The sequence below is a fragment of the Portunus trituberculatus genome, chromosome 25 (genome assembly GCF_017591435.1).
Source record: "Portunus trituberculatus isolate SZX2019 chromosome 25, ASM1759143v1, whole genome shotgun sequence".
Taxonomy (NCBI): Eukaryota; Metazoa; Arthropoda; class Malacostraca; order Decapoda; family Portunidae; genus Portunus; species Portunus trituberculatus.
This window is the reverse complement of record NC_059279.1, coordinates 16,950,332-16,964,440: the sequence shown is the minus strand read 5'-3', so window position 1 is coordinate 16,964,440 and position 14,109 is coordinate 16,950,332. Positions and strand designations below refer to the sequence as shown.

The 14,109-nt window shown below is 36.7% G+C and overlaps 1 protein-coding gene across 1 annotated transcript in view; it reads left to right on the top strand.

Annotated features, from left to right (window-relative positions):
* The window catches only part of LOC123508815, a 14,906-nt gene extending 2,363 nt beyond the window's left edge, over nt 1-12,543 (top strand). The window contains exons 2-9 of the mRNA XM_045262733.1: nt 1,185-1,328; nt 2,487-2,540; nt 4,418-4,516; nt 7,002-7,163; nt 7,603-7,736; nt 8,832-8,970; nt 9,658-9,787; nt 11,235-12,543. Coding sequence (XP_045118668.1) covers nt 1,185-1,328; nt 2,487-2,540; nt 4,418-4,516; nt 7,002-7,163; nt 7,603-7,736; nt 8,832-8,970; nt 9,658-9,787; nt 11,235-11,326 — 954 coding nt within the window. The 3' untranslated portion in view covers nt 11,327-12,543. The remainder of the gene's footprint in view (nt 1-1,184; nt 1,329-2,486; nt 2,541-4,417; nt 4,517-7,001; nt 7,164-7,602; nt 7,737-8,831; nt 8,971-9,657; nt 9,788-11,234) is intronic.
* Nucleotides 12,544-14,109: the final 1,566 nt, after the last annotated feature.

The window sequence follows — 14,109 nt, the reverse complement described above, 5'->3', positions numbered from 1 at the left end:
TTAATTTAATGTACTTTATTATTTCATTCATATTTCTCTTATTAGCTTTTCTTTTCAACACCAGCTAAGGATACCCACAAAATTACACGCTCTCTTTATGATACGCCATGATTGTAAAGCTATCCTCGTTTTTTTTTTTTTTTTTATTGAATGTAGCTGATTATTTCATCCATTTCATTTATTTTCATTTGTTTATTTTCTGTTTTGCCTTTCCTTTCAACACCTGCTAAGAATACCCACAAAATTACTCTCTCTGTTAACAATAATTATAAAGCTAACCACGTCTTTTTTTTTTTTTTATGAATGTAGCTGATTACTTCATCCATTTCATTTATTTATTTTTTTTTTCAACACCTGCTAAAAATACCCACAAAATTATTTTCTCTCTGTTTACAAAGGGCAATAATTATAGAGCTAACCACATCTTTTTTTTTATTAAATGTAGTTAATTTCTTCATTTATTTATTTATTTATTACCTTTCCTTCTTAACACCTTGCTAGAAATGCCACAAAATTACATGTTCTCGTTACGATGTGCCACAAATACAAAGGTAACCACGTCTCCGCCCCTCACCTGTGCCAACATACCCTGGCACAGGTAACTTCTCTCCCCGCCTTGATGGGACGAGAGACGTGCTGTGTAGAGACCCTCCCAACTCCCCATCTTTTTTTTTTTTTTTTTTTTTTTTTTTTTTTTTTTTTTGGTTTTCGTCTTTTTCTTCTCCATTTTCTTTTTCTGTTTCTTTTTTTCTTTTATTTCTTTTTCTTCTTTTTTCTTCTTCCTTTTCTTCTTTTATCTTCTTCCTTTTCTTCTTTTATCTTCTTATTTTTCTTCTTCTTCTTCTTCTTCTTCTTCTTCTTCTTCTTCTTCTTCTTCTTCTTCTTCTTCTTCTTCTTCTACTACTACTACTACTACTACTACTACTACTACTACTACTACTACTACTACTACTTCTTTTTCTTCTTCTTTCTCTTCTTGTATGTACGAACGAAAAACTAGCCAAACTGTTCCCTGTGTGCGTGTGCGTGTGCGTGCGTGTGTGTGCGTGTACGTGTGAGACAACCAATAGCATCTTGTGTCTTTAGTATTAATTAACTATGAAGAATATGATAACTGAGACTTTTCCTAATCACCCGAGCACTGATTAACGCCCCCCTCCTTCTGTTTACCCCGCCCTCCTCAGCTAACAGGGCGGCAGTGGGAGGAGGTGACGCAGCCGCTGGTGGACGCAGTGAACAAGGCGAGTGTAAGGAGGCGCCTCACCGTTGTCTGCAGAGCCTTTATCATCACCACGGCGCTCCTCCTCTTCTTCTATCTCCTTCTTCAGGTCAGTAGTGTTCTGGCAAGGGAAGCTACTGTGTTTTGTTTTGTTTTGTGTTGTTTTTCCGTGTTTTCTGTTATTTTTCTTTTCTCTCTCCTTTTTTCTTTTTTCTCCTCCTCCCTCTTTTTTCTTCTTTTTCTTTTTCTCCTCTCTTTCTTGTTTTTTTTATTATTTCTTCCTTTCTCCTGTTGTTGTTGTTTTTTTTTTCTCCTTTTTCTTCTTTTTCTCCTCCTCCTCCTCCTTTTTCTTCTTTTTTCCTCCTCTTTTTCTTGTTTTTTTATTATTTTTCCTCTCCTTTTTCTTCTTTTTTCTTCCTCGTTCTTTTCCATGTGTTTTTATTGTTTCCTCCTTTTTTTTTTTTTTCTTCCTCCTTTTCATTTTTTTTATTGTTTCTTCCTCTCCTTTTTCTTCCCTTCTTTTCTCTTCCTCTTTATTCTGTTCATGTTTTTTTTATTATTTCTTCCTCTCCTCCTTTTTCTTCTCTTCCTCCCCCCTCCTCCTTTTTTTTATTTTTTACTTTCCTTTTTTTCTTCTCCACCTCCTCTTCTCTTCCTTTTTCTTCTCATTTTCACTTTTTCCTCTTTTTTTATTGTTTTTATTATCATTATCATTATTGTTATTTTTTTTTTTGGTTCTAACTGATCAAGGGTTTGGTGGAAAATTTTTACGTTTTTTTTTTTTAAGAGCTAACAACAACAGATGAAAAAATTTATTATCATTATTTTTATTTGTTTTTACCATTATTCGTGTATTTGTTCTTCATTCTTTCATTCATTTGTTCCGTATGTGATGTTGTTGCTTCGTTGACGCTTTCCATCCACTCAGTCAGTCAGTCTATTTACTCATTTTCCTTTCCATTCATTCAACTATTTACACATTCATTCATTCATTCAGTCAGTCAGTCAGTCAGTCCATCTATTTATTTTCCTTTCCATTCATCCATTTATCCACTCTCCTTTCCTTTCATTTCACTATTCATTCATTCATCTATTTATCCATCCATCTATCAATTCATTCACTCATTCATTTATTCATTAAGACTTTGCGTGATATAAGTGCATGTGTCCACCTTCATTCATTCATTCATTCAGTCCATGTGTGAAATAAGTGAGTGTGTGTCCACGTGTCCGCCTCGCTAACGGTGGCGTGTGTTGTGTCTTGCAGGTGTCGTGGGTGCAGAAGATTGGCACTGTGGTATTCCGGAACTTCCTCCTAATGGTAAGTGTGTGTGTGTGTGTGTGTGTGTGTGTGTGTGTGTGTGTGTGTGTGTGTGTGTGTGTGTGTGTGTGTGTGTGTTTAGATTTGATGAGACGGCAAAATCTTCTTCCTACGTCCTTCCTTCGTCTTGTGTGTGTGTGTGTGTGTGTGTGTGTGTGTTTCCTTCCTGGTTATATTGCTTTCTTAGTAGTAGTAGTAGTAGTAGTAAAAATGTAGTTTATTTATTTATTTATTTATTTACTTCATTATTTTTATTATTCAGATTAGTTCAACGTGACTCATCTTTCGAATTTATTGTTGTTTTTTTATTATTTTTTCCTCAAAGCTGCATTTTTTATATTATATTTATTCATTTATAAATTCTTTTTTTTTTCTTTATTTTTGCGTATAATTCCATTCAGTATAAACTAATTCTTTTCTCAATGGGCGAAAAATTACTCTCTCTCTCTCTCTCTCTCTCTCTCTCTCTCTCTCTCTCTCTCTCTCTCTCTCTCACATCTGGTCCATCGTCCTCCCTCCCTTTCAATTTAAGCCTCCAATGAACACGTAATGAACTCTGAGGAAGGAGCAGTAAGGTGACAAATCGAGTATCTGAACGTGGGAAAACCAGCCTTAAGACGTTGTGGGTTACGCCTTTCTGGGGCCGTCTCGTGTCCTATCTCCGCCCACCAGAGAGAGAGAGAGAGAGAGAGAGAGAGAGAGAGAGAGAGAGAGAGGAACATTATTTATAACGAAACCTAGAAACTATATGGTTAGAGAGAGAGAGAGAGAGAGAGAGAGAGAGAGAGAGAGAGAGAGAGAGAGAGAGAGTGAGTCATGCACATTAACGTAGAGAAAAAAGTAACATTATTTAATACGAAACTTAGAAGAGAGAGAGAGAGAGAGAGAGAGTGGCAAGTGAAAGGTGCTGGTGAGGAAACAAGACACACTGGTAATATTGCAAGATCGTGAACCAGAGTCACACACACACACACACACACACATCATCATCATCATCATCATCATTAGTTTTCTCTCTCTCTCTCTCTCTCTCTCTCTCTCTCTCTCTCTCTCTCTCTGCATCTTCTTCATTTCATTAACTGCCAAGAAGAATATAAAGTAAAATCTCTCTCTCTCTCTCTCTCTCTCTCTCTCTCTCTCTCTCTCTCTCTCTCTCTCTCTCTCTCTCTCTCTCTCTCTCTCTCCACAAAATTACTTTCTTCCTTTCTCTTTCCATTCTTCTTTTCCATTCCTCTCCTCATTTCTCTGCCTTTCTCTTTCTCTTCTTTTCCTCCATCTCTCTCCTTCCATTCCCTTCTCACTTTCTCCTTACCCTTGTTCAACCTTCAGAGAGAGAGAGAGAGAGAGAGAGAGAGAGAGAGAATGAATGCGTCACACCAAATTAAAAAAAAAAAAATAACTAGTATTTTATTTATTCATCTATTTATGTTGTCGGGTGTGGTGAACTGCTTGGAGAGAGAGAGAGAGAGAGAGAGAGAGAGAGAGAGAGAGAGTGTTACATTATTTTAGTCATATTAGGACTTCTCTCAGCTGCCCCTCTAAGATACTGTCAAAATAATAGTAATGATAATAATAATAGTTTTCCAGCCATATTTTATTTCATATTAAAAGAACAAAAAAAAAAAAAAGCAGGTCTGAGAGAGAGAGAGAGAGAGAGAGAGAGAGAGTTAGGCAAAAGAAAGGGATCAATGTATATGCTTCTGGTAACATTGCAGATCATCGTTATTTTCACCAACTCAACATTCCTCTGTGTTTCATATTAACAAAAAAAAAAAAAAAAGACCTACTTAGATGCCAGTCTCCAAGCAGGTCCGAGAGAGTTAGCAAAAGAAAGGGATAAATGTCTTGAAATCTTCCCTTTTTTTTATTTTTTTCAGCTGCTGCCTCGCTGGGACTGGACTCGCATTTACTACTCTGACTGCTTCATCACCAATCCCTACTACGTGAGCCGCGCCCTGCTGGAGGAGGACTGTAATGTGAGTCTTGGGCTGGGAGGATGGAGGGGTCTCTCTCTCTCTCTCTCTCTCTCTCTCTCTCTCTCTCTCTCTCTCTCTCTCTCTCTCTTTCTTTTGTCTTTTTTCTTTTTTTCTGTCTTTTTCTTCTTCATCTTCTTTTCCTCTTCTTCTTCTTCTTTTTCTTTTCTTCTTTTATTTCATTCTGTTCTCTTTTGCTTCTTTTCTTTTCTTCTTCCTTTTTTTTTTTTGCTTCTTTCTCTTTTCTTCTTTTCCTTTTTTCTCCTTTTTTCTTCATGTCTTCTTCTTCTTATTATTTTTTTTTTTTTTTATTATTCCTTACTTCTTTCTTTCTTTTTCTTCTTGTATGTGAAAATATAAAAAGAACAATAACATAGAAATCTAGAGATCATTTTAGCACACTAGAGAGAGAGAGAGAGAGAGTGTGACAGCAAATCCATCAAGTCTCACCATCAAAGCCACAATTTCACCACAACACATCTCACAACACATCCTTCTCTTCCTCCTTTCCTTCTGCTTACTCTACTCTACTTTCTCCCTTCACAGTTCTTCCCTCCATCATCTTACGCACTTTTTTTTTTATAGCTTTTCTTTTATCTTTTTAAATTCACCTTAAATTCATCCACATTAATTTGATTTCTTTCTATAGTTTAAGAATTTCCTTTTTCACAATTTTTTTTTTTCCTTCTCATTTTAAGTATTTTTTAGTCTTTCTGTTTAAGTGTTCTTCTAAATCATCGTTAAATAAACTCATTCATTCATTAAGTTGGGTACCTGTAGCATCAAAATTTTAACCCTTCAGTACCATGAGTCATTTCTGTATACATTCTGGTTAGTATTTGGTGATTTTTATACAGCTTCAGAAACTTGTGCAGGGGATTAAAGAAGTGAAGACTATAGCCACTAATATTCTACCCTCCATAGAGCCTTCCTAATGTCACTAAAATGGTCTAATCATACACAAATTTCAAGGTTAAAAATTTGTCGCAGTACTGAAGGGGTAAGAGTTTAGGTATTGGTGGGAGAGAGAAAGTTAGTGAGAGGAAGAGTGCTTTGTCTACTCTACCTTCCCCTTCACAATTCTTCCCTCCCTTCTCATTTTAAGTGATTTTTTTTTAGTCTTTCATCCTTAAATTGACCTGAAATTCATTCACTTTAAATTGACATTCTACTGTAGCATAAAATTTCCCTTTTTTGTAATTCTTCCCTTCTCATTTTAAGTACTTTTTAGCCTTTCATTTAAGTATCAATTTAAATTAACCTTAAATTCATTCACATTAAGTCGATTTGCTGTGGTATTAGGATTTTATGAGAAAGAAAGTTAGTGAGAGGAAGAGTGTTTTTTCTACTCTACCTTCCCCTTCACAATTCTTCCCTCCTTTTTAATTTTAAGTTTTTTTTTAGTCTTTCATCCTTAAATTGACCTTAAATTCATTCATTTTAATTTGACATCCTACTGTAGCATAAAATTTCCCTCTTTTGTAATTCTTCCCTTCTCATTTCAAGTACTTTTTAGCCTTTGATTTAAGTATCAATTTAAATTAACCTTAAATTATTCACATTAAATTGACATGCTGTGGTATCAAAATTTTAAGAGTTTAGGTATTAGTGGGAGAAAGTTAGTGAGAGAGAGGGTGTTTACTCTACTTAACCTTCCCTTTCACAATTTTTCCCTCCCTTCTCATTTTAAGTATATATTTAGTCTCTCCTCCTTAAATTAACCTTAAATTCATCCACATCCGACTGTAGTGTAAGAATTTCCCTTTTTCACAATTCTTCCCTTCTCATTTTAAGTATATTTTCATCCTTTCATTCATATTAAATTGACGTGTAAGAGTTCAGGTATTAGTAGGAGAAAGAACATTAGCTACAGAAAGGGTGCTAACTCTACTTTATCTTCCCCCTTCACGATTCTTTTCTTCTCTTTTATTTTAAGTATATTTTCAGCCTTTCTTTTAGGTACAATATTATTATAAATTTCATTACATTGGCATACTTCTGTGGTATAGAAAGTTTAAGTGTAGGTATCAATAGAAATAAAAAAAAGAGTTAGCAAAAGAAAGTGTTTAGTATTTTCACTTTCCTGTCCTTAAGTACTATGAGAATTTAAACCCACTCAGTACTGGGACACATTTTTTACCCTGAGATTTCTGTACAATTAGACCATTTTATTGACATTAGGAAGGGTCTATGGAGGTCAGAAGATTAATGGCTAGAATCTTCACTATTATGATCCCCACATAAGTTTCTGAAGCTGTATAAAACCACCAAATAGTAAGCAGAATGAATATGGAAATGAGTCATGGTACTGAAGGGGTTAAGAGTAATTCAAAATGATATCTAAATGAAATATTAAAGAAATGTACTTAAGATAATGGAGGGAAGAATTGTGAAAAGGGAAAGTAGAGTAGATTAAGTTAAGAGTTGGTAAGTATGGGTGGTAAAAAGAATAGGCAAGAGAAAGAGTCTAACATTTGCCCTCCTGCAGGTGTGTGAGTCCCTGGAGCGTCTAGATCGCCTGGCCAACGTGTCGTCTCTGGTGGTGTCGGAGGATTACCTGAAGAATGACGTGCCCTTCATAGTGACAGATGCCATGGAGGACTGGCCCGTCATGAACACCGACGACTTCTGGTTCGATAACGTCACTGAGGTGTGCGTGTGTGTGTGTGTGTGTGTGTGTGTGGATGAAAGTTTTGTGACGTTCTCTTACCCCAATTTCCAAGGTGATACATTATAATGCTGACTCTTTCTTAATTTCCAAGGTGATATGTACATTCTATCTTAATTTCAAAGGACATGCATTAAAATCCTCTTTCTATCTTAACCCCTACAGTACTGGGACACATTTCTACCATGAGTTTTGGGTACGATTAGACAATTTTATTTACATTAGGAAGGGTCTATGGAGGTCAGAAGATTAATGGCCAGAGTCTTCACTATTTTGATATCCCTACATAAGTTTCTGAAGCTGTATAAAATCACCAAATAGTAACCAGAATGAATATGGAAACATGTCATGGTACTGAAGAGATTAATGTGAAAGGAGGTACATTGCATTCCTGACTTGCCTTTCTCTGCTGTCCAAACAGATGTACCTTGGGGAGGAGCTGAAGGGAGTGTACCCGTGTGAGCTGACCTCCAACCTGCGCCTGCGTCCTGACGACCTACGCACCTTCCTCAAGAAAATACACAACCCTGACATTCACCGCTGGTATGGACACTGGTGAGTCAATGTGTGGTGACAACATATAGTGCATTCTAGTGATCTGTGACTGTGTGGTGACAATATATAGTGTGTTCTGATTAGTAAATGTGTGGTGACTGTATTGTTCTGGTGATCTGTGACTGTGTGGTGACAATAGTGTGTTCTGGTGAGTTAAAAACACAAAAAAATGAAAGATAATTGTGTGGTACCAATATATAGTGTGTTCTGATGAGTGACTGTGTGGTGACAATAATGTTCTGGTGAGTTGAAAAGATAAAAAAAAAAATAATAATTGTGTGGTACCAATATGTAGTGTATTCTGGTGAGTGACTGTGTGGTGTCAATATTGTGTCCTGGTGATGTGTGACTGTGTGGCATCAATATTGATTTCCTCTTCTATTTTTCTGTTTGGAATTAATGTAGGTAAGTTTGTCACTGTCATGCACACTGCCAAGTAACATAATGTAGTACTTACCTTATTGTCATACAAAGAAACAGTTATACTACATATTATATACAGGAAAACTTATATTCCCTCCCTTCATATACAGTGTGTAAAAGTATGTCATGCTTTCACTCTCACACACTCCCAGTTACAAAGATATCCATTTTCAGGGTCATATATAAAGAAGTATGTCACATCTTTGCCCTCACACACCCACAGTAACAAAGATATCCGATTCCAGAGTCATATATGTAGAAGTACCTCAAATCTTCATTTATACACTCACAGTTATAGAGGTATCCAATTCCAGTGTCGTATATGTAAAAGTGCGTCATATCTTCACTTTCATGCACTCATAGTTACAAAGATATCCAATTCCAGAGTCATATATATATATATATAGAAACACATTACCTTTACTCTCACACACTCACAGTTACAGAGATATCCAATTTCAGGGTCGTTTATATAGGAACATGTTACCTTTACTCTCACACACTCACAGTTACAGAGATATCCAATTCCAGGGTTGTATATGTAAAAGTGCATCAGAGCTTGACTCTCACACACTCACAGTTACAAAGATATTCAATTCCAGGGTCGTATATGTAGAAGTCTGTCACACCTTGACTCCCACACACTCACAGTACAAATATATCTGATTCCAGGGAGAACTGCAACAAGAAGGCAGCCAAGGCACTCCGTCAGCTGTACCGCCGGCCCTACTTCATCCCGCACATGGTGGACCTCTCAGACTCCAACTGGGTCCTCATCTCCTCAGACTTCAAGGGCAAAGTGTACAAGGAGGTGTGTGTGTGTGTGTGTGTGTGTGTGTGTGTGTGTGTGTGTGTGTGTGTGGTGGTTTCCGTGTGTTCTCCCTTATGTTTGTTCTCTCTTACATTGGTTTTGTTTTTCGATCTGTTATATTTAGAGATTTATTTATTTTTTCAATGTTCATATACACTTTTTTTTTCTGTTTTGCATTTATATATATTTTTTTTTTCAATTTTTTTCTAGACCATTTTCTCATCTATACTGCTTTTTGTTTGTTTGTTTGTTTGTTTGTTGTATTCATTAATATATTTATTTATTTATTTATTTATTTATTTATTTGCTTTCATTTCCTTTGTTGTATTCATTTTGGTTTCTTACATGAAAAATAGAGAAAGAAAAGAAAAAAGTAGGAAAGAAAGAAGAAAAAACTACAAGAAATCAGTACCACAAATTAGAGATTCCAGAAAATGTCCGCTAACTTACTAAATGCACCAACAATTATAAGAAAAAAAAAAAGAGAAGGAAAAATTACAAAAAGTCAATGCCATAAGTTAGAAATTCCCCAAAAAACTGTCCACTATCTTACTAACTCAATACACCAACAATTATAAGAAAGAAAAAAAAGAAAAAACAAATCAATACCACAAATTAGAGATTCCCTAAAAAAAACTTTGCACGAACTTACTTAACGAACCAATTAACGAACATTTCCTCCCCCAGGTGAACTTCCAGACGGAGCTGCTGTGGGTGGGGCAGGTGCGGGGGTGGAGTCGCATCAGGCTGGTGCCCCGGGAACCCTGCGACTCCTTCTGTCCTGAGCTGCTGGACGACCTGCTGGAGGGACAGATGGGTGGGTGGACTGGTGCTGGGTCACATTGGGTCATGCTAGAGAGAGAGAGAGAGAGATTGGGGAGTAGAGAAGAATACGGAGAGAGGAATTGGAGGAGTGGAGAGGAATATAGAGAGAGGACTGGAGTGGAAAGGAATATAAAGAGAAGGATTGGAGGAATGGAGAGGAAAATAGAGAAGGATTGGAGGAATGGAGAAGAATAAAGTGAAGGATTGGAAGAATGGAAAGGAATACAGAGAGAAAAATTGGAGGAGTGGAAAGGAATATATATGGTGGAAGGACGTTTGTGTTTGTGTGTGTGTGTGTGTGTGTGTGTGTCTGTCTGTGTGTGTGTTTTGTTGAAGTAGGAAGATTAAAAAAAAATATTCAAAGAGATAATACAAAGAAGGAAAGACAGGGAATATATTATTAAACAGGTTAAGAGAATGAGTAAGAGAGGAAAGTATGTTCAAGTAGAGATATTAAAAAGAAATATTATTCAAAGATATAATACAAAAAAAGAAAAGAAAGGCAATATTTTATCAGACAGGTTAAGAGAGTGAATGAGAGAGGAAAGCTTTTTTTTTCTTTCTTTCTTCCTTTTTTTTCAAACCTGATATTCTTTCAATTTCTTTATTTTCTTCTAGTACAGGATATCACACACTTCACTTCCATTACTCAGTTTCCCTTGTTACAGATGTCCACTACTTGCTTTTCTTTATTTCCTTAGAGCTAATGTGAAATAATTCCTGTCCTTATCATCCTCCAGCCACATCTTCCCTTGTTACAAATTCCTATCACCTTTTTGTTCCCTCATTTGTGATCTTTCCCTTATTTTCTTCCATGCTACAAATGCCTAATACTCTTTCCAGTCACCACCAGTCCCTAATGTTAGATAAGTCCTTTCTTTTGCCTATTTCTCCATACTTAGTATTATATTTTTCTTATCCTAGAGGTTAGTCTTTTCTTATCATCTGTTACAAATGCCTAATACATTTTCTTTCCAGTCACCACCAGTCCCTAATGTTAGATGAGTCCTTTCTTTTCCTATCTCTCCATACTTAGTACTTTATTTTTCTTATCCTAGTGGTTAGTCTTTTCTTATATGCTACAAGTCCTCATACATTTTCTTTCCTTCAGTCACTACCAATGTTTTACAAGTGCGTTCTTTCCCTTATCTTTCCATACCTAATCCTATTTTTTTTTCCTTTCCCCTAGTCACAGTGGTTAATCTTTTCTTTTCGTTTGCTACAAGTCCCTCATATGCGTCTTATTTTCTTCAGCTTTTACCAATTGCTACTGTAAGATAAGTGCTTTCCTTCTCTTATCTTTCCATGCCTAATACTTTTTCCTTCACCATATCTTTCAGTGCTACAAGTCTCATACATTTTTTTTTTCCTCAGTTATCACTAAATGTTTATTAGTGTTTTCCTTCCCTCCTTCTTCTGATGTGCCTCTCTTTCCTCAGTCATCGTCACCAATATGCTGTGGAAGTTTGAGTACATCCCCGGGGAACACACAGACAACCTGGCTGTGGCTGTGGGTGGCTTCTGGACCTAGCTCACCCCGGGCCAACTCTCACACACGTCCGATAAGGAAAAGTTTAATAATCGTCAAAGTATTAGCGATATATAAAGTATCCGTTTAAGTATTTGTTTGTGTGATTAGTGGAGTGTTGATTGGACGCTTCACTCTGGGCTCTCTATCCTGTGTGTCATCGAGCACCTTCGCCTTCAAGAATGACGGAAAGGGAAGGTTGAAATTGATGTCTTTGTTAAGTAAGTCATGAAGAGTTTGTGGATCTGATACTTTTCTCATTTGCTCTCTATGGAAGTCAAAGTTGTTGTTTTTCTGTTAGTTTTTTTTTTAACTGAGCTTTTATTGTTATCTTCATGTTTTGCTTCAGATGAAAGCATTAGTACCATATGTGATTTATCTTTTAATATCTTAAGATTTTTCATACGAATTCATCATTATTATTATTATTATTACAGTTCATTTCACAGGTTTTCAATGGAGAGTATTTACCATTAATCATTATTTTATCCATTACATGTACCTTTCAATGGAGAGTATTTACCATTAGTCATTATTTTATCCATTACATGTACCTTTTTTCCCATTCTAAGCTTGAAAGAATAATTAACACCAATTTGCACCATGATTACAAGAGGTGTTTGCAGTCAATCATTTCATCCATTACATAATTGCTCTCCGTGAGACAACTTACAACAGTTTACTCCAGTTGTGTTATGAAAACATTTACCATGAGCCATTACTTCATCCATTACTCATGTTTTGTTCAGCAAGTCAAGTTACAACTCTCCATCCTCAATTCAGCATCATTGGTTCATTCATCGAGTCATTCCCTCCATGCAGTGACGCAGTGAGGCGAGCTAGTCAGACGTGCTCCATTTGTCATCAATAGATTCACTTCTCTCCAGTCACAAGGAGTGTTCCAGAGTTTGTGTTTTCTTTCCTGAGTGAAATACTATTAAAAGACAGGCATATATAGTGTTACATAATTGACACAAACTTTGACTAGATTAAGTGAAGGAATTATTAAGACTATTTTTTAGTCAATATACACCTCTACATAAAAGAAAATTTATTAGACAAGTATTTAACCAAGACTTCCATTAACATAAAAGAAAAGTTTAAAGTTACCACCAACTTTAGTCACAATGTCAAACCTCTGATCTCATGTGTGTGTGATAACTATACCAAGAAATCAAATCTCTTCCTTCAACTCTGGAAATAAACCATCATGACATGTGCAAGTTTGTATTCCTCAGACCTGGGCCGAGAGAGGAGAGAAGGGAGGAGGAGGGATAGGAGGAGCACCACAGAGGAGGACCAGAGACTAGACCCTCTCCTGAGCTTCACTTGAGAGGTGGGAGTGTAGATTTGAAGGTTGTAAAGGGTTGGAAGTGTAGTAATGTAGCTTTGGGGAGAGTAGAGATGGTGTTATAACTTGGTATGCAGTGATGTAGCTAAAGAGGGGGCGGGGACGCAGTCCATCGCCCAGTAGTGGTCTGGTAGTGGTGATGGTGGTAACAGTGGTGGTGGGCTGTACTGTACAGTCTTGCTACACACACACACACACACACACACACACACACACTTATATATCTCAAACACTCGTAAGCACTCTTAAACACCCTCAAACACCTCCAGAACCTACCTAAATATACCCAAACACACACACAAGTGCAGTGTTGCTATATTCCTGTCAGTGTTTAGCAGCACCGAGCAGCAAGAAGCAATCACCATGGGGAGCAGTGCAAACCTTCACCACTCCATGCACACTGCTTCAAGATCACTTATTTAAGGTACTTTTAAGGTCATTCAGGTAGTTGTAGGTGTCCTTTACATGTGAGAGTGAAAACAGTGCCCAGATATTGAAAAGGTGATAGATATAACGAGCAGTTATGAAGCTAGTCATTATTACCAGCTGTTATTTGCAATCTTTTCACTTAACGTAAGCCAAGCATGTCCCAGAATGTAGCCACTACTCTACCATTTCATATTCCTTGGTCTTATATTTCCGATATGGCGTAATTTTGTTGTGGTGACATGATAAAGGCAACATATGGAGCCCGCCACGGCTGTTCCCCCTTCTCTTTCCCGGATGTTGCCTCCGGGCCCCCTGGCCCCACCCCGACACCCAAGCACCGACTCTGTCCCACCCACGGCAGCCTGCGGGGTCAAAATACTTTTTTTCATATTATTTACTAACGCTAATATTACGCTTCCATGGTGTTTTTATGCTTTCTATAAATATTTCGTTGTGTTTGAAGTGTGTTCCGCGCCTGTGTTGGGTCAATATGTGGCGTTTAGTGGTGTTTCATAGCTTAAATATGAGTTGCAATAACGGTCAAAATTTTCCATATCCCTTTTTGAGTTATTTTATTTGAAGGTATAAGTGGGCCTTTATGATATCATAGAACCGCGTATGCTCTTTTAAGTGTGAAATCAATCTATTAAGTGAAATATGTGGACTTTGAAATGGTGTTTGGTGCTGTTGTAAAAAGCTCTTATTTTTCTTTATTCTGTTTGCTCACGTTTCTGCTTCTCGGTCTAACTCGCTGTAGAATGCCCTAAAAGATAGCTCAGACTCCTAGAAATGTGATAAAATACTCGCCAAGTGAAAATGGCTTGACTTTACAGGACGTTTTAAGAGATTTATGGGTTAAAATGTTTTTGTACTTTTAACGTACTTAATTTAGATCTTTTTTAAAAACTAGTTAAGCTGGAGATATTTTGATATTTTGAAAATTAGTTTAAGTATTTATCACGTCATAAAATAACAAGCATTTGGCCGTGGCTTCGTTTTTTCTAAA